The 18547-nt window shown below is 38.4% G+C and overlaps 1 protein-coding gene and 1 pseudogene across 1 annotated transcript in view; one reads left to right on the top strand and one right to left on the bottom strand.

Annotated features, from left to right (window-relative positions):
- LOC126101384 (sentrin-specific protease 6-like) overlaps positions 1-18547 on the top strand; it is a 193981-nt gene that overhangs the window by 92304 nt on the left and 83130 nt on the right. Inside the window, exons 8-9 of the mRNA XM_049912050.1 lie at positions 3428-3592; positions 12675-12851. Of these exons, the coding sequence (XP_049768007.1) occupies positions 3428-3592; positions 12675-12851 (342 nt within the window). The remainder of the gene's footprint in view (positions 1-3427; positions 3593-12674; positions 12852-18547) is intronic.
- On the bottom strand, positions 5159-5275 carry LOC126102283 (5S ribosomal RNA; annotated as a pseudogene).

Below are 18547 nucleotides of genomic sequence, written 5' to 3'. Positions count from 1 at the left end.
TTGGTTAGCCTTTCCCACAACACTTTCTGTGTGTTCCTTCCAATTTAAGTTGTTCGTAATTGTAATACCTAGGTATCTAGTTCAATTTACAACTTTTAGATTAGACTGATTTATCATGTAACCGAAGTTTAATGAGTTCCTTTTAGCACCCGTGTGGATGACCTCACAATTTTCGTTATTCAGGGTTAACTGCCACTTTTCGCACCGTTCAGATATTTTTTCTAAATTGTTTTGCAGCTTGTTTTGATCTTCTAATGACTTTATTAGTCGATAAACGACAGTGTCATCTGCAAACAATGGAAGATGGCTGCTCAGATTGTCTCCCAAATCATTTATATAGATAAGGAACAGCGAAGGGCCTATAACACTACCTTTGGGAACGCCAGTTTACACCATGGATTTCCGTCAGTTACTACAAACTGTGACCTCTCTGACAGGAAAATCACAAATCCAGTGACATAACTGAGACGATATTCCATAAGCACGCAATTTCAATAAGAGCCGCTTGTGTGGTACAGTGTCAAAAGCCTTCCGGAAAATACGGAATCGATCTGAAATCCCTTACCAATAGCATTAGGAAACTTTTGTCAACAAATATCTTCAGTTACCTTGCAGTCATCAGAGGTGCAATTCTGGGAGGTGTGCAGTATACACATCCACAGCTGCCAATAATGTCTTCATGCACTCAATGGTTGACAGCCAGACATTTCCTTAGATGTTGTAATATGTGAAAGTAAAAGTGTAGCAAAACTTAGTCAATAGTGTTCAAGTTACAATAAATTGTACTTCCAATTTTAAAATAACATGAAGTTCCAGTTTATCTGTTTTAAAGAAACACCTTAAACAAGAATGAAAAGTTGTATAGACAATACTATTCCACATATCAGGTCACCACGAATTTTATTATGCAGAATGAACCCAGTGTCACAAAAACAAAATTGTGTTAATATCAGTACTGTGTCTGCTAGGCTGCAAAACTTACACTTAGTTCCTGTGCACAGTGTGATCAGACATTCCAGAAATCTTCCTGTGTTGTTAAATAGGTGTGTAATTTCTTTAGTATTTGATTGCTTTCCAACCATTTGTTCACATTTTTCAGAACTGTAGAATATTTATCATTCATTCCTGTAAGGGAATATTTTAATGTTTGTGTTGTTTTCGAATAATCTTTTAGTAATTGTTTAAAGATTTGGATGTATTGTGATATATTGTAAATTTGCAAACATTGGAGAGTGCCATGAAAAGATTTGTACAATATCATCAGTTGTAAACATGGCAACTTTGAAAGAATCCTCACTAAGAAACTACCATCCCCATATTTCATTTTGTATTTACACAAAAGAAAGATTGTTTTTGAGAATTTTCAAAAGTTAAGAGTATTGTGCATAACATAGTTCATAATAAATTAACGTGAGTTACAGTCACTATTGTAAATGTTATAACTAACATATTGTGTTACATTTGGTTATCCCTTTCAAAAGGAGTTTAAATTGTCTGCATTTATTGTAAGTTAAAGCTATGTTAGAGATTGTTAGTCACTGTAACCTCAGAAACCCTTAGGGAATCAGTAACTTTTATTCCAGGTTTTTCTGCTTTTGTAATAGAAGTCTCTTTTTGGATGTTAATTTCTTCAATTGTTGAATAGAACTAGACTCAGAAATTTAGAGAATCTGGAAGCTTAGTTAAAGTTTTTTGTGTATGGTCTTATGGGACACTGCACTAGTTACAAATCAGCCCCATTGTAATTGCTGTTTTCAGTCACAGGATAAGTTAGTTGAGATTCAAAAAGCAGCCAGAAACCACCTATCAAGTGATTGAAAGCTGCTGTGAATGGGTGATGTTGTGAGGGGTACTGAGAGTCGTGTACTAAAGATGACAAAGTTAGCTCAAGTACTGTCATCTCCTCAGGTAGTATAGAAGGTATCACTACTTGTTCATTTAAGTGGCTTGTCAGTGGTAGATCTAGATGGTCTGTATGGATGAGTCAGAGACCAGGGAAAACTGCCATGTGGAATGGTCGCGCAGTTAGAGGTGCCGTCACGGGTTGTGCAGCCCCTCCCGCCAGAGGTTCAAGTCCTCCCTCGTGCATGGGTGGGTGTGTTGTTCTTAACATAAGTTAGTTTAAGTAGTTTGTAAGTCTATGGACCGATGACCCCAGCAGTTTAGTCCCTTAGGAATTAAAAAAAAAAAGGGAGAACTTGGGGTGTTACACCAACAAGTTCAGTGTGCTGTCTTCCACTAAAAGTGAACCAGTGAGGCTCAAGTAACCTGTTGGGAAACATGTTACAGATAATCACAAAAGGGTAGGGATCTGTTAATGGTTGACAGTTGAAATGTACAATGAATAATAGTTCCCCCTAGGGAAATGACACTAAGTTAAAGGGAAGACTACAAGGTGCACTCTATGTATGGACCTGTCTGTCATCTGGGAGCCAAAGATGTTCAAGGATCTTTGCAGTGACTGGCAGAGAAGCTTGGCCTGGCAGAGAACGTTGAAAAGATCAGACTTGCTCCTGGGTTTCTTCGAAGCTCACAAACTCAGCATTGTCCCCAGAACTGCCCCGTTGTTTCACATTGAATGGAAGGCTTGATTGAAAGACTTCATATGATTTTACGGTTCATCTAAATGATGCAGGTGTGTACACAAGAGGTGTGTGTGGGGCTGTTTTATACACACGCGCGCGCACACACACACACACACACACACACACACACACACACACACACACCAACTCAAATATTGATAAGATTTCAAGTAGTTGCATAGATTGAAAACTTGCTACAAATATACAGAAATATAAAATTATACACATCACAAAATGACAGAAAAATAGTATCATGAGTCCATAGTACTGTACAATCAGAACTGGAATCAGCCACCTCATAAAAATACTTGGATTTAACAATTTGTAAGGATGTAATCTAGAACAGTCACATCGGGCGAGTCACAGGTATAGTGGAGTCAGGCTTAAGGACATTGGTAGAATGCTACAGAAGTACAATCAGTCTGGTTAAAGGAGATTGTTTACAAAACTTTTTATTCTAGAATATTTCTCAGGTGTTTAGGACCTGTGCCTAATAGGATTAACAGATTATATGGAATGCATACCAAAAAGGGCAGTGTGAATAATTGTAGGTTTGTTTGACCCATATAAATGAACCACAGAGATATGAAAAAATGAAACTGGTAGGCATCCACAAAATAGATACTCTCTCTCTCTCTCTCTCTCTCTCTCTCTGTGTGTGTGTGTGTGTGTGTGTGTGTGTGTGTGTGTGTGTGTAGTTACCTTTTCTTTTTAAAATAAGAACATAGTAATCTCCATTCCAGAGATAAAACCAGGAATTATACTTTTACATTATTTTTTTGTCACTTATATTGTTGTGTATTTATTGTGAAACAGTAATAATAATGTGAAGTATTCATCAGGTGGAGGGCGTGAAATGCAGAGTATTGTGGATGGTAGCATGGTTGGCACATACACCCTCCTAGATTGCCGCACAGTTCGGATTGGGAACTACAAAGTTGTGCCTAAAGACAGAGTCCTGTTGTCATCAGCTGGTATAAGGATTCAGGTGCCAGCGTTAACTGATGGTATGAGTGTCATTTTATTCTTGTTGCTTTGTTCTTTGTATTAGTTTTAAAGTTTTGGTGTGAGTGTGTTGGCAGAATTACTTAGCAGTTAATTATTTCTTTTGAACTGCAGGAAAGGGAAGAACTAGTAAGCATTCCCATTTCTCTTAACTTTTGTAACTTCAGTGTTCATTAGATGTGTTAAACACTTTATGAGAAGTGTCACAGTCTGTCTGTCATGTGTATTGCTGAAAGGAGATTTGTAAAATTTGAAATAGTCATGAGATGTTAAACTCTACCATAAACAATAGGTTTAATTTTAATAATACAGGGTGTATACGTGGACAAGGAAAAAAATTCCCGGATTTCCCGGTTAAAAATATACTTTCTCCCAGGCGAAAGTACACTTTTTCTATGTTAAGTGACAGTATACTCTTCCTCGGCACTGTAAAACTCATCAATCCTTTGAATGTTCATTGTTTTATATACCGACATAGAATTTCCCAGCACTTTTGAAAATGAATCTCAGGGGGGAAAAACACCTTTGATGTGCAGCAACATGTACGCTGCATATTTTCGTATTACGAAGGTATAAATTTGAATTCCACCAAACACCACATGGCACTTCCCGAAGCACTGAAATCGAGATTGCGATACACTTTTGTAAGCGTGATCTCGCCAACTGATGACAGCACAGGACTCGTGATGTAATCAGCCAATAGCAATATCACTCTTTCACTCTTAAGTATCGCGAACACACAAATAACGAAAGTTAATGGTTTAAATAAATATACATAGCACTCACATATAATGTTGGTCTCGAAGCTTAATAAGCTGGAAGAGAAGCTAAGTTTCCACATATAATGTTGATCTTTTTTGCGCGTGTTACACTTTAAGATACATCACACAAATGTACCAGTAAAAATTTTAATAACGACGTAAATGTCTGATTTTCTGGACTCTAAATTCTTCTAAATGGTCGTCCTGAAAGAGTTGACTTTTAAATGAGAGTGAAATGCTTTGTGATTTAAGAAATTCATCATACATTCTCGCATATAGTTCATCTCGCGTATAAGTAAATCTGCTTTGAATGTAGCGCTTTTCAAAACGCCATTCGCAATATTTTCCTGTGACCTGTTAGACATAGGTTCGGTTCAGCGGTTGCAACAGAGCGCCAGATAATAGGCGTCATTGCGCTTGCACAGCTACGATGACGCAGGAAGCCCTTATGTTCGTACGTGTAAAACATTAAAAGATCTTACATTGTGTCATAAAAGGAACAAGACAAAAGAGGATACTTCAAAAACATCGGAATTTCATGAACCATACTAAAATGCAAAATATGGCTTCAAATGCACAGTCGTATGTAAATTTTCTCGGAGTAAGCACTCCGTCTTCAGGCCACATGTGGCCCATCGGGACCATCCGACCGCCGTGTCATCCTCAGGTGAGGATGCGGATAGGAGTTGCGTGTGGTCAGCACACCGCTCTCCCGGTCGTTATGATGGTTTTCTTTGACTGGAGCCGCTACTATTCGGTCGAGTAGCTCCTCAATTGGCATCACGAGGCTGAGTGCCCCCAGAAAAACGGCAACAGCACATGGCGGCCGGATGGTCACCCATCCAAGTGCCGGCCACGCCCTACAGCGCTTAACTTCGGTGATCGCACGGGAACCAGTGTATCCACTGCGGCAAGGCCGTTGCCCAAATTTTCTGGAAGTACCAGTACTATATTATCTCATGTTTGGTTCAATATGGCATAATGCCATACGTGCACTTGAAATGCAGCGAAAAGTTGAAACTAGCCAATAGTGTGAAATCAAACACTTCGTTTCAAATAAATTGACTGTCTCAGCAGAAAAGATTAATAAAAACCGGCAAAAATAACTTCATTGTTCTGTAAGGCGATTAATGTTTGACTGTCTGAAAGGTGGAAATAAAATCTGAAACTAAAAACATATTTTAGCCTTCCATAATTATGTGAACTATTTTAATTAATTTGATAGTTCACTGCCACAAAAATCCGTTTTGTTATTGTTTAGCATGAGAGCAATAAACGAAGAGGAAACAACAAAATCACTGAACGTGAACACAGGTCACGTCGCGACGACCCACTTCCCCACCACAACTCAGACTGCTCTGTGCATCAGCCCCAGATTTACTATATTTTCGAATCGAGGCAATATTAAGAAGTGACGCCCAGCCACACTTCTGTAACCAGAAGCGGGAGAAGGTACTACTCATACGCGACTCAACTGCGAAAGCGCAAGATCCCGCCTGCAACTGCTCAAACGAATCTAATTTACACAGTTATCACGTCACGCTTATCGGAGGCAATTTGTTGTTATAAAGCATTGCATAGTCTTCCTAAAGCATTTGATAGACTTTGCTGTTGGTAGACGCTTGTATGAGCACTGTTTTGTTCTATACGGCTCATTTCCTTTGTAACTTTTTTATTTTAGTTTTTTTTATCTCGTTCGTGTTTTCTTGCTGCATCATTATTCTGCAGTAGCGGGATGCAGTAATGTCCTTTGTTAGAATATTGGTTCTTACCAGTCAAAATCACAAAAATTTAACTGAAAACTAAAACAAAGAAAAATTCCCGGAATTCTAAATAATTCCCGGGTTTTTCCCGGTTTTCTCCCGGATGGAAAAATTCCCGGATCTCCCGGTTGTCTCGGCTCGTATACACCCTGTAATATCCTGAGAATGTGAGAATGACATTCCTTTCAGTATATTCCTTATTGCAAGGTCTGGGGGTTTTGGGAGCAAGGTAATGATGCTGCCTTGACTTTTTGGAAATTAGCTTCTCATTTAATCTTTTTAGATGCTTAGGCTTTTTTAATGATTTACCAAAATAGGTTAATTTTGTGCCAGTATTTCTTGTGGACTCTGTTCTACAACCATCACAAACTGTATGAAATGAAATGCATGCTATTCTAATAATAATCTGTTAGAGGTGCATTTTTTTTATGTTTTATTTGCTCCCACTGGTTTGTGCCGATAGCTCATTCTCTAGTGGTACCTCTTGTCAATCAAGCTATTATCAGCACATATATGTAAATATGTACAAATAAATGTTTAATTTTTCGTTTCATTATAATTTTTACTTACATTGTAATACCACAGACCAAATTAATCAGAAGATACAAGTATACCAGTAAATGGAAAATTTATGTCATTAGATATCATCAGTACACGAATGTGCCAGCTGTTGGAACCATAAACATCATAAGTAATAACCTACTAAAACTTGACAAGATTAACCAACCTGAAATACATGTACTGATCAGTTTGAAAGAAATAGTGCTACCAGACAATTACTTGAATTTGCAAGGAGAGGTATACAAACAGAATGTTGGATTGGCTATGGGAAGCTGCCTTGCAAGAGCCCTTGCATATATTTTTCTAGGCCACTTAGAAAATACATTTTTCAGTGAACGAATTAGTAGACTGATTATCACTTGTTACTGGGGTCATGAGAATTTCACATTTTGCAATAAATGCAAATACAGATGTGAATTCTGCTTCAAGATGCAGACATACAAAATTACCTAGTAAATACTGTTGTATTGAGATATCTATTTTATCAGAGATAGTTGGAAATAGCTTTATTTTTTGCATATAAATACTGACAGTGTACTCAGTTTCTCGTTAGTGGTATTGCAAATCTCTTGTGAAGCCCAATTTATAAAGTTAATCTGCATAAGTATGTATTACAAAATAAAAAATGTGTAGACATAACATATCAGTGCACTCCGTGCTCTGATGTCATGCCAGTATGGATGGTTTAACAGCGTACATCTGCAAATTGCCCAGTCTATTTCAAAGCACTAAGGTTTGGTCTTCAGTCATGTATTGTGAAAACCTTTTAAATTTGCATGTGTAATCATTCAGAAACAAAAAATTTCCAAAAATAAATGCTACATTTTTGAGTCCCTGCTTATTACCAGTTTTCAGGAGATGATACCCTCGTTTTGTTTAATCGAACTAATGGCAAAATTATTGAATTTCACCAACAAATGATAACAGCATCAAACTTACTGTTGAATATGATATAAATGATCATGAACTTCTTAGACATAAAAATAGCCATTGATAATTGTGTCCATCAATTTGACGTACTTCATAAACCATCCACAAGTGGCTGCATGGTATATAACTCAACATGTCACCAACTAACACACAAAATTGTGTTTTCACACTATGTTACATAATGTGACTCGAGTTTCCATTAATACATAAAATATGAAGACACAATTGCATACAATTTAAACTGTAGCCAGAAATAAGGGCTATAATTCTAATACAATCAATATAATCTACAGAAAGAAAATTAGAGCCAGATGTGCAAATGTAACTGTGGAAATAACAGTAACTAAAGTAGACAGACAAGTTCATGGTGCTACTATACACGAGCAATTTTTCTCAAAAAGTAACACATTTCGTAATACTGATTTTAAATTAGCTTCTGCACAGAGAATTAACTTGGAATGAACATAACACACAGAACAGACAAAGCTAAAAAATACAACAAATAAGAATTGTGGCACAAAACTAAATGGAGTGACTGTGGTGTATTCTATGTCTGACAAACAGGATGAAAATTTACTAAAAGATATAAAGAATACATGAACAAAAGCGAAAGCAACCTCTCTACATTTAGTAATGCATTTTGGAGACAATTGACACTCTACAATAGACATAAGTACTAATCTCGGTATTATTTGTAGAGCTGATATAAAGGAAGCTACATGAACATCTTTGAGGATATAGAAATCTACAAACATTTGGCAAATATTCCTAATAAATCTTAAACAAATTACCAGAACTCAGAAATAAATATTTTGTTGAAGTTATCAGTATATGTTTTATCAATGACTGAGTATTCAGAACAAAGCACAGTCCCAAATTTTACACAAGATATAAATGGATTTTTATCAAAGATATAAATTTAACAACAAACACACAAATTGTTTCACACATTACACATAAATTGATAATGCAACAACCATGAACAAATACGGTGAAACAAAAGATCACATTTGAAAAATAATTATCAAGATGTACATAAAAAATAATACAACCAAAAATTACTTATTTATATGTACTCATCACATAGGAGAGGCATTGAGCCACAAGCACAATGAAAAGGCTTGTGAACATTTAAGATTTCAGGCAAAATGCCTGCGTCAAAAATAGAAACACACACACACACACACACACACACACACACACACACACACACACACACACAAACACACACACACGCACACACACACACATACACATATCTCACTTACAAGTGGTAGTTATATTTATCGATATATGTGCTGGTAATAGCATGATTATAACTTGATATGGTTCAAGAATGATCCATTGATCAAAAGCGGTAGCAGTAAATAAAATATGAAAAATCAATTATGGTAAATTATTTTTACAGTAGTATGCATTTCATACACTCCGTGGCCATAGTTTACTGCAGAAGTATTCTTGCAACAAAAAATTAAAGAAAATCTTCAGAGAGCATAAAGAACGAATGCATACATATATAAAATGCTGACCTTTTTTTCTTTTACTGAAAAACACACAGTTTTTAGTAGAGCTGCAAGAGTAGGACTGAAAAATATGTTCATTAATCCCTTAACCTCACAACTTTTTTTAGATTATGTTAAAAAAATAATACTTTTTTATTAGTGAAATCGTCCTGTAATGAGTGACATTACATACAGACACATAATAACAGCTTTTAAAGCTCAAAATAATGAGTTACAAATTTTGAAGATCACCAGTAATATAATTCTGAGTATATATGTGCACTGGACTTTAACTAAAATATCCTGAAACTTGAGTAATTTTTTTAGTTTGTATGTAGCTGGGAAGTGTAGTCATGTATTTCATAACAGTATCCTGTGAACATAAGTCCTGGAGGAGTTCACTGAAGCACAATGGATGTATTGATCTCGTGCCACTTTTGAGTACATGTTATATAACTGATGAAATGTCGTCACTTTAAGTCTCTAATGAGGTGACATCATATTCTTCTTGACTTTCTGAGTTGTTAAATTTAATATCAAACTCTGGATAAGTATAGCTATCCTTTTTGAAAATCATTGCATAAATAGTACAAGAGAGAGACTGAAAGTGCTTGTTTTGTTGTTGAGTATCCAAAACTGCACACAATAGAATGATATGTAGTGGTAACTACCTCATCCAAAATGTGACAGCCAGCTACAAATGTAGTACCAGATGCTCCATAGCAGTTTAACACTAAACTATCAGAGCTGAAGTAGATGAAAGTGGGATTTTATTTTTCCGCAGTTCTTTTCTTAAGTTGCCCGAGTATTCTCATGATTTTAATAGAGGATGCATTGAGTGACAATTAGGCACATTCAAAATATATTTAAGAGTAGACTAAGCTATCGGAGAGAGTCCTTCGTCGGATATAGGAGGGAAAAACAAATGGACACACGTACGTGAGCGGCGCGCGCGCGCACACACACACACACACACACACACACACACACACACACACACACACACACACACTTAAATTCAGGCCAGTTGCCATTTAGGAACGTGTAAATGGTCAGCCTGTAACAATCTACTGACCTAATCTGATACATATCCTATAAACAGACTCACCCTACATCATTTCAATAAAAAAATAGTTCAGATGATATGTGAAATGTGACCAACTAACCAACCATGTATCCTCAAATGGGGCCCACTTTGAAGATGAAGACCACTAATTGAAAACGTCTGGTAAGTACTCATTTGCAGCATCAGTTCCATTTATATTGTGTCAAACTATGCACACAACATTCTCCAACAGAACAGACTGCTTATCCACTGCCTTCCGAGTTTATTTTGTTGAAAACTGTTACAGTAAATGACCAGGTTAAGTGTTGAACAATGGAAAATCCAGGATGGAATGTAACAACTATATCCTCACTCACAATTACTTCGCCTTTGAAGGCATTAACTACAAACAAATCCCTGGTACGTCTATGGGCACCCGAATGGCACCATCCTATGCCAACCTATTCATGAGCCATCTGGAGGAATCATTCCTAAAAGCCCAGAATCCTAAACCCCTCACCTGTTTCAGATTCATTGATGACATTTTTGCTATCTGGATTGAAGGTGAGGACATTCTATCCACTTTCCTCCAGAACCTCAACAACTTCTTCCCCATTTGCTTGACCTGGTCCTACTCAACCCAACAAGCCACCTTCCTAGATGTTGACATGAAATGGTTACATCAGTACCTCCATCCATATAAAACCTAGTACCTACTAGCAATACCTCCGCTTCGACAGCTGCCACCCATTCCATACCAAGAAGTCCCTTCCGTACAGCCTGGACACTCGTGGTTGTCGCATCTGCAGTGACGAGCAGTCCCTCTCAAAATATACCTAGGGTCTCACTGAAGCATTCACACATCGTAATTATCCTCCCAACCTTGTACAAAAACAAATCTCCTGTGCCGTATGTTTCCAGTCTCCCACCACCTCCTACAGTCCCTCCACAGAGGAGCATTCCCCTCGTAACTCTGTACCATCTGGGACTGGAGCAACTGAATTACATTCTCCACCAGGGGTTTGGTTACCTTTTGTTGTGCCCTTAAATGAGAAATGTCTCACCCACTATCCTTCCCACCCCTCCTACAGTGGTATTCTACCGTCCACCAAACCTACACAACATACTTGTCCATCCCTACACAAGCTCTGCTCCCAATCCCTTAACTCATGCCTCATACCACTGTGATAGACCAAGATGCAAGAACTGTCCCATACATCCTCCTACCACCACCTACTCCAGTCCGGTCACTAGCATGACCTATCCCATCAAAGGCAGGGCTCCCTGTGAAACCAGTCATGTGATTTACAAGCTTAGCTGCAACCACTATGATGCATTCTATGTAGACATGACAACCAACAAGCTGTCTGTCCACATGAATGGCCACCGACGAACTGTGGCCAAGAAAGAAGTGGACCACCCTGTTACTGAACACGCTGCCAAACATGATATCCCTCATCTCAATGACTGCTTCACAGCCTATGCCATATAGATCCTTCCCACCATCACTAGCTTTTCTGAATTGCGCAGGTGGGAACTTCCCCTGCAGTACAACCTACATTCCCGTAACCCTCCTGGCCTCAACCTTCGTTAATTACTGTCCTCATCCGTCCAGCCCCCTCTCTGTTCCCATTCCAGCACTACACAGCCATCATTTGACCGCCACACCCACTATTTTTAATTTCTTTATATTTCTCTCCTTTCTGCCAGTTACCCCTCCCCACACCACCTTCTCTCCTGCCCTCCGTCTAACCTGCAGCACTTCTCTGTCCACCACCCCACCCCCATCATACTATACCTCTCCCTCCCCACTCCAGCCTCCTCCTTACCCCCAACCAGTTGCCACTCCCATCATGCACTGGTGCTGCTGCTCGCAGTATGGTTTTAGTTGTCTGAGACTGCAGACGTGTGTGTGTGTGTGTGTGTGTGTGTGTGTGTGTGTGTACTGCTGACAAAGGCCTTAATGGCCAAAAGCTATAATTGTGTGAATCTTTTTGTTGTGTCTGTCGTGACTTAGCGGTTCTGCTATATGGTGAGTAGCAACTTTCCTCTCTAAAACTTTCCTCTCTAATAAGATTAAATGTTGAATAGGGGCCCACTAGACGACATGTAGTTCCTTAAGCAGTGGAACTAAATGTGTGTCTTTTTTGTGTCTAGGTGATATTACACTCTGTCAACACAGAGTATGAAGAAATTATTTAATCCCCAGCCATATTGACAGACCGTTTTTTCATTGTGTCATATCTGTTGTATGTATATGTACCTACAGGTGTGCCACTAATGGAAGACATGCTTTAGACTATCTCCTTAAATTCCTTTCAGAACCAATTTCACTTTATATACCAAAGAGGGTCCACTCATTTTGATTTTTCTTATAGGGACTAAATTTTCATTCATTATGACATCATTTCATAATAGTGTTAATGATATCAGAATACCAGTGTGGAAAGAGGAGTAACTGTATTTTCCTATAGCACACTAAATATATGTGGAAATAGAAAATTTTTCATCCTCTGTTTCAGACTCTGCTATTGTTACGGTGGCCATGGAAAAGTCGGAGCTACGAAAAGTTCTGATAAATTTTGGACGTGGAATGCCAGTATTGTTCCTCTATACAAACCGTCTAGCTGCTGAACGTATTAGGCGGACTCTTAGTATGGAACCTAGTCGTGGACCTTATTATGATCCCAACAGTCTAGGTAATTTGAATATGTAGATATGAAAATTTTGTTGCTATTAAAATGTAATACTTTATATTGAAAATGGAAGTAGAACATAAAATAGTTTGAACATAAACAAAACAGATAATATTTCGATTTAACTATGTGCTTCTGAACATATGTAATATCCAGACTTAATTTTACTTGGAAATGTCATGTGTGTTGATTGTGTTAAAGTAGCACACAGAGGTTTATTCACATTTATTCATCATATTACTTTATGACTGTCATAAGTGAACTCTCATTTATTCTTCTCTGGCCATTTTAGTTTCTGAAAGTGTTTTGAGATGTTGCCATTTCTATTCTTATTACTGTTAGGCGTTTTTCCACTGCTTACTTAATGTAATAATTAGTTTTCTTTTTTAAAACTCATAAAAGTCTCATCTATTATGGATGTGGTCTTATCTATTATGGATGTGGAAAATGATGACACTGATTAATAAAGATTATGAGAAATGACCGCAGTCAGTTGCTTTTGTGTTGGAAGAAATGCTTTTATTTTATCATTACTGGCTTTGTTGCCTAGCAAACCATGATTGGTTGGTATACAGTAATATCGACAACATTAGGAAGAGGGTAGATTGCTACTCACCATAAAGATGACCCATTTAGTTGCTGACAGGCCCAACAAAACAACTGTTACACTTCATAGGTTTTTGACCTCCTTCAGCAAAGAAAACGCGCACACGCGCGCGACCGCCGCTAGCAGCAGCTCCGACTGGAATGCGACGTGTCATGTGAATAGCATTCTGGAGTGGGGCGTAAAAGGGGGAGGGATAACAGGATACGGGTGGGTGGGAGAGGAGTACTGTCTGGCAGGGCATGTAGGGACTGGTTGGCAGCCTGATGATTGTCTTCTTTCCCATCTGCTTCATCTGGTCCTCAGCCCAGCAAGCCACCTTCCTAGATGTTGACCTTCTCCTCTCTGTTGGTTCCACCCACACTACCGTCCACATTCATCCTATGAACCACCTGCATTTCAACAGCAGCTGTCCCTTACAGACCAAAAAATTCCTCCCTTACATCCTGGCCACCTGAGGTGACATATGTGCAGTGTCAAAACTCCCTTTCCCAGTATGCTAAAAGTCTCACTGAGGCATTCACAGACAGGCACTATTCCGCCCCTCCACTATCGGCCCTAGTCCACAGACAGATTTCTCATGCCATTTCTCCACACATGCCCAATCCTCCCACCACACCTAAGAGCCCATTGCAAACATGTCCCACCTTCATCACTGTCAGGTGCAGTGTCTTCTCTCCCATCTGCTTCACCTGACCTTCTTGGGTGTTGACCTTCTCCTCTGTGATGGTTCCATTGACACATCCTTTGTCAGGGCTTTGATTATCTATCATCACACCCTGAAACAAGGGACATCCTACCCAAGATCCTTCTTACCCCTCATAAAGTGGTTTTCTGTCACCCACTCAACCACCACAGCATCCTAATTCATCCCTGTGCCACTTCCAGGTCCAACCCTTTGCCGTTGGGATCATATCCCTGTGGAAGACCCAGGTGCAAAACATGCCCAATCTACCCACCCAGCACTTCCTATTCCAGTCCTATCGCAGGCTATCCCATCTATGGCTGAGCTGCTTTTGAAAGCCACCTTGATGGGTACCAGCTCTGCTGCAATCACTGAGCAGCCACTGCTAAATTTGTGCCAAGAGCAAAGTAGACCACCCTAGGGCACAAAGTGTAGCTGAACATAACATGTTTGATTTCAATGGCTGCTTCACAACCTGCCACCCTATGGTACAAAGTGCAGCTGAACATAACATGTTTGATTTCAGTGGCTGCTTCACAACGCGAGCCATCTGGATCCTGCTCATCACTACCACCAGCCTTCCTGAGCTGTGCATATGGCAGTTATCCTTGCAATGCATTCTCTATCCCCAGAGCCATTCTGGCATCAACCTGGGGTATTCTACTGTTGCCACACCTCCACCCAACACTTTCTGCTGTCTGTAATAGTGCTTTCTCCCTTTCCATGTCCCATCACCCTCATTGTATGCTGCCCTCTGCCAGTGCACCTGCCTGTTGTTTCCCCTTCCCTGCTCCTCTCTTTTTCCGATCCTCACCTCCTGATGCTGCGCATGGCGGTCTTGTCAGTCTGCCATCTAGTCCCTGCATGCTGCTCCAGAAATTTACAAAATATTTTTTCTCTGTGATAGCGAATGTGTGGGTTACAGTGCAAACTGTTAAGTATCCCCTATCCCTGGCACGTAGTCATGACACTTTCTTCCCAAGTAAGTGTGTTAAATACTAAAACTATTACGGTTTGTAGTGATTAAAAGTGTGTCCTATGTACAGTGTTTCATATTTCACAACTTAAAAAAGTCACAATGTAAACTATATCTAAAAACACCATAAAATATGAAATTACGAAGCTATATAATAAAAAAGTGAACAAAACAGTCCCTACTGTAATAAGACACTAGAGAAAATCCATGTAGACATGTTTACGTTTACCCATTGTATAAGATTCGAATCACTATTAAAAATAAATTTGACCATTAATATTTTAATTGAGTAAGTATCAAAATAATAGTGTTACATATTAAAAACCCAAAATTATTTTTATTGAAACAAAATTGAGCATCCAGATGGAATAGTGACGCAATGTGACTTATATTGCTCCTCAACAGACTGTTGACTATCTTTGGCCACATCTCCAGTTCCATGTTCATTCAAGCAGTGTTCATGTGTACATTGGTGCTCTTGGCATTGTGCCTTCCACCATGTTGCAGTTCATCGACCAGTCTCGCCTCTGTGATAACCACTTATTGTAGGTTACAGATAGTTATGAAAGGCTACATTGATGCGGTTTGTTATTGGCAGACCACATAGGACCACAAGCTAATTCATACGAATGTGCTCAGCTTTGAATGTTATTCTATTATGCCTCCTTAATCTGATTGTTATGTTCTGAGCTAGGCTGTGCTGTATGTCTATAAATGATGATACCCCTATCATCTTCTAAAAAGTCTTTAGGCCAATCATTTAAAACCTAGTAAACAATGGGGGCACACTAAACTGAATACTATACATTTGTCTATTATATCATCATATGGGTTATGTCATGGAAGGTGGATAGGGGAGAAGGGAAGAAGGCAAAAGGAAGGAGCAAAGTAATAGGCATAGTGGAGGAAGAAACTGATGCAACATTGCAAGTGTAGTCAAAGATTAAATGTTGGGGAGATAGGATGGCCTGGGGATGATACTGTGTACTGAAACTGGTAGCCAGTAGGCAAAATAAATAATTTGTGATTATAGACTAAAACTTTTCTTTCTGATAATATCGGACGTTACTCCAACTGATGGTGTGTTGGGAATATGTAGTATGTAACTGGTCATTTTTGCGTCATGATTCCTTCTGCACCAGCCTATTCCAAGTGAAGTGATTAAGGGATCGGGAAGAATGGTGGCAGAAATCCCTGTCTAGCCTTCCAGATTTAGATTGTCTTGTTATCCACCAGAACTTCAGCTCAAGGACTCGGTGTCTGGTCATCATACCCTAAACTTACATTAATTCTAACCAGCAATTGAATTTGCACAACTACCTTATCTTTCACAAGCAGTGTTCTTCTAATTGAGCCATCTGGTCAAACTTGATGTATGTCTCATCTTTTAAATCAAGTGCCACTCACTTTAGGCCATGTCCTACATAAGCTACAGAAGTGATAGCGTGTGACAGCCCTGGGTGACAAAACAATATGACTGATACAGTTACGGAGGTGAAATAGGTTGACGACAACCATGCCTGTTCCGGTCTTCTGCCACAGCTGGCTACATTTGAGTTCAAAAGCGTTTTAATCTTGTCACTGCAGCTTGTGTGACAGGGACAGTGACAGCTGTGAGTCTTTATCAGTCAGCACTGGAGCAGATATACCAGCTGATGTGAAATACTTACCATCCGATTTTAAGGACACTATGTGATGAAAATATTTGGTTCTTTCATATCTTACAGCTTGATATCTTTACTAGAAAAAGGACTGAATTTCTTTTTGTTATTCATCATAGTTACTGTGTTGCACATAACTAAGTAAATGACATTTTTAGTAGTTTGCAGAGGTAAATCACATTGCATAGATGTTGAGAACAGTTTTATTTAGGAAATACATTATTGTGTATGAAATATATCCAACATATCAAAATTGTATATATAGTTGAGGGCAGAATATCTCCCTTCTTCCTCGAGATACTTGTTTTTATGGCCGGCGGGCAGGATGCACACAGTGTACCCAATTCCATTACCTGCCTATAGAGAATTGTGAGAGTGTAAAAATTGTCATATTTTATAAACCGTTCAAAATACTGAAATGAGGTTTCGTACAAATGACAGCACACACAGAGAACTTATTTTGTTGTATGATTAACGCTCAAAATGTTTTGGTCGGTGTTTGAGTGCAGTGAAAACAAGACTGACTCTAAATTCCATTGTGGGTTTATATCCAAATTTTCATAGCAAAATGAAGTGTGGAAATTGGGCAAGCGGGGTATCATATTCACCAGTGTGAGGTCTAGTTTTGCAAATAAATATCGAATTATTGGAAAGTTATTGAGGTAATTAAGGAATACTTAGAGAGTTGAGGGGAAATTGAAATATTTCAAGAACAGCTGCTGCTAGCTATGTAAATGAAGTGTCAAAAAGTTCATCTCTTCTTCTATTTTGTGCATGAAACGACATTGGTGAGATATATAACTGTCAAAAAGAATTTCTTCGAATAAAGTAATAAATTTATATCATTTTGGGAATTTAAGCTACTAGGAAGGCAAATAGGGTTAGTAAGATAATGCTTTCTGAATAAAATAAATTAAAAAAAGAGAAAATGAAATCAGTCAAATATTTTGTGAAAAGGATAGTTGCTACTCACCATATAGCGGAGAAGCTGAGTTGCAGGTAGGCTCAACAAAAAGACAGTCAGAAAATGAGCCTTTTATGGAAGTAGGCAAATGCATACATATGCGAACGCGCGCGCGCCATTTGTGTGTGTGTGTGTGTGTGTGTGTGTGTGTGTGTGTATTGTTCCATAGTTCAAAATTTTTGTGAAATGGTTTGTCTAAAAGAATTAAAATACATTAGAGAAACATTTGACATGCCTTTGAATGATGTTCGAAATCTTGTACGGCTAATGAGATGCTTCAAATGTCTCTCTAATCTACTTTATTTCTTACTTTTAGACAAAGCATTTTGCAAAACATTTAACTTTTTTCTTTTTTCTATCAAAAATTTTGTGTGTTTGTTTATGCAGACTATTTGCATTAATTGAAAGACTTGGCTTAGCATTGATTACTGATGAATTACATTCCCTACAATCAAATATGAGTCAAATTTCATGATTGTTCAGTGAGTTTTATTATGAATTTAATGTGTGTGATACCCTGGGATAGGTGCGTATTCACTTAAAAATCAAGTACTTGATAAAACCTTAAAAATATACTTTGAGATGCAGTGCAAAGAGTATGGATAAAACTTAGTATGTAGAACAGGTGATAGGATTGTAGGTGAGTCGCTTAAAATGTAAATAGTAGTCGGGTTCAAATGCGGCACCCACAACAGTTCAGATTACTAACCAAAGACACTACCACTAAACCTCTGAACCCTCATGTGGGAGTCACTCATTTTTTTGAGCTGACGTTAGGCAGTCATTTTTCGTTCTTATTGGCTGATGAA

Source organism: Schistocerca cancellata, chromosome 9 (genome assembly GCF_023864275.1).
Source record: "Schistocerca cancellata isolate TAMUIC-IGC-003103 chromosome 9, iqSchCanc2.1, whole genome shotgun sequence".
In the NCBI taxonomy this organism is placed as follows: domain Eukaryota; kingdom Metazoa; phylum Arthropoda; class Insecta; order Orthoptera; family Acrididae; genus Schistocerca; species Schistocerca cancellata.
Note: the sequence above shows the minus strand (reverse complement) of the source record. Positions and strands in the feature narration are given on the sequence as shown.